This window comes from Sinocyclocheilus anshuiensis, unplaced genomic scaffold (assembly GCF_001515605.1).
Source record: "Sinocyclocheilus anshuiensis isolate Anshui unplaced genomic scaffold, SAMN03320099.WGS_v1.1 scaffold450, whole genome shotgun sequence".
Classification (NCBI taxonomy): domain Eukaryota; kingdom Metazoa; phylum Chordata; class Actinopteri; order Cypriniformes; family Cyprinidae; genus Sinocyclocheilus; species Sinocyclocheilus anshuiensis.
The window spans coordinates 1,146,851-1,148,622 of record NW_015546056.1 but is presented as its reverse complement, the minus strand read 5'-3'; the positions used below and the strand labels follow the sequence as shown (position 1 = coordinate 1,148,622).

Sequence of the window (1,772 nt, the reverse complement as noted above, 5' to 3'; positions counted from 1 at the left end):
CTTAAAAAAAAAAAAAAAAAAAAAAGTAATTATTTTAAATAATTGGCAGTTTGGTATGTGGAAAATGATATATTTATGACACTAACGGATATAAAATTCTAAAGAACAGCATTTATTTATTATTTACAATAGTTTTTACTGTCACACCAATGCATAGTTTCTGAATAAAAGCATTTATTTATTATTAAAAATCTTTCTGACCCCAAACTTTTGAAGAATATTGTATATCAAAATACATTTTCTCTCAATGAAAATTGAAAAATTTAACATTTATTTATTATTTACAATAGTTTTTACTGTCACACCAATGCATAGTTTCTGAATAAAAGCATTTATTTATTATTAAAAAAAATCTTTCTGACCCCAAACTTTTGAAGAATATTGTATATCAAAATACATTTTCTCTCAATGAAAATTGAAAAATTTACAATTTTTCTCAATGAAAATTGTCAAAATATTGTGAACTTTTCTGCTTTCTTTCCTCTGTGCAGGATCAGACAGATCATCTCCAGTTCCTCCCTCAACACCTCCGATGCCCACTCCAGCAAAGATGAGTCCTCCCGAGTCCTTGCCGCCGCCTCTGGGCCAGTCTCCGCTCATCCTGCAGCCCCTCGCCTCTCCGCTGCAAGTGGGTGTCCCGCCGATGTCCCTGCCAATCATCCTGAACCCAGCTCTCATAGAGGCTACCTCACCCGTGCCCCTGCTGCCCCGGCCACCACTGACTGACCCGCCCCTCAAACATCAGCCCAAAGAGTGCGTCTGAAGGAGAGGCATCTGATTTGACTGTTCACTCGCTGTAGCCCACACTATTAAATTACCTGGAACAAGAGCGTGTGAGAGGACATTGACATGCATGGTTGCCTCTCCTCTTTTCAAACATCAAAGCAACTCCCAAACCGCTCGGATTTGAATGTCCTTCAGTTAGAGATGTTACATAGATGATCGTATTTATTCAAAACAGGAAGGTGCCACCCTGGAGGACAGATCATTATTGATGGGACTGGATTTCGGTCGGTTAGGTTAACTACACCTGTCAGAGCAGATTTTAATGTATCAGTACGCAGTTGTTACTCAGGCAGTGATCACAGAGAATGGCTGATGGGTAATGTGTACCGCACACTGGGTCCAGCTAATGAAACCGTAAAAAAAAAAAAACTACATTAGCTTTTATCACCGCTCCAGCTAAATAAAACTGTACAGTATGATGAAGAAAACAATTTATTTTGACAATTCATATGGTTTCTTATTGTGGCTTTTACACTTTAATTATATAGTTTTGCCGTAAATTGCTCCAGAGAAAAAGTCAGAGATGTAGCCACGTAATGTTTGCCATTCATGGTTCATTAGTGAGAAAATTAAAAGCACAGTTCACCCTAACATTAAAATTCTGTCATTATTTACTCACCCTCATGTCATTTCAAATCTGTATGCATTTTTTTCTTCTGTGGACCTTCTGTAGAAAGTTGGAAACCAAACAAGCTTGTCACCAAATGACTTTCTATTGGACCAAAACATTTCTTTAAACATCTTTGATGTTCCACAGAAGAAGGAAAGTCATTCAGGTTTGGAACAACATGAGGGTGAGTAGAGGATGACCGAATGTTCATTTTTGGGTGAACTGTCCCTTTAAGTCCAGTTCTTTTTTTTTTTTTAAAAACAATAAAATATGGCTTGTTTTGATGACATCACGTAATTATCATGCATCTCTACAACATTCCAGACACATCGCTGATGTTTTCAACTAAACGAACCAGCTAAACTCTGTATGTCAG

General features: G+C 37.4%; 1 protein-coding gene across 1 annotated transcript in view; it reads left to right on the top strand.

The window, feature by feature from the left end:
* Positions 1 to 1,563, top strand: part of LOC107699279 (Golgi-specific brefeldin A-resistance guanine nucleotide exchange factor 1-like) — a 36,802-nt gene extending 35,239 nt beyond the window's left edge. The window contains exon 38 of the mRNA XM_016500491.1: positions 492 to 1,563. Within this exon, the coding sequence (XP_016355977.1) occupies positions 492 to 763 (272 nt within the window). The 3' untranslated portion in view covers positions 764 to 1,563. The remainder of the gene's footprint in view (positions 1 to 491) is intronic.
* Positions 1,564 to 1,772: the final 209 nt, after the last annotated feature.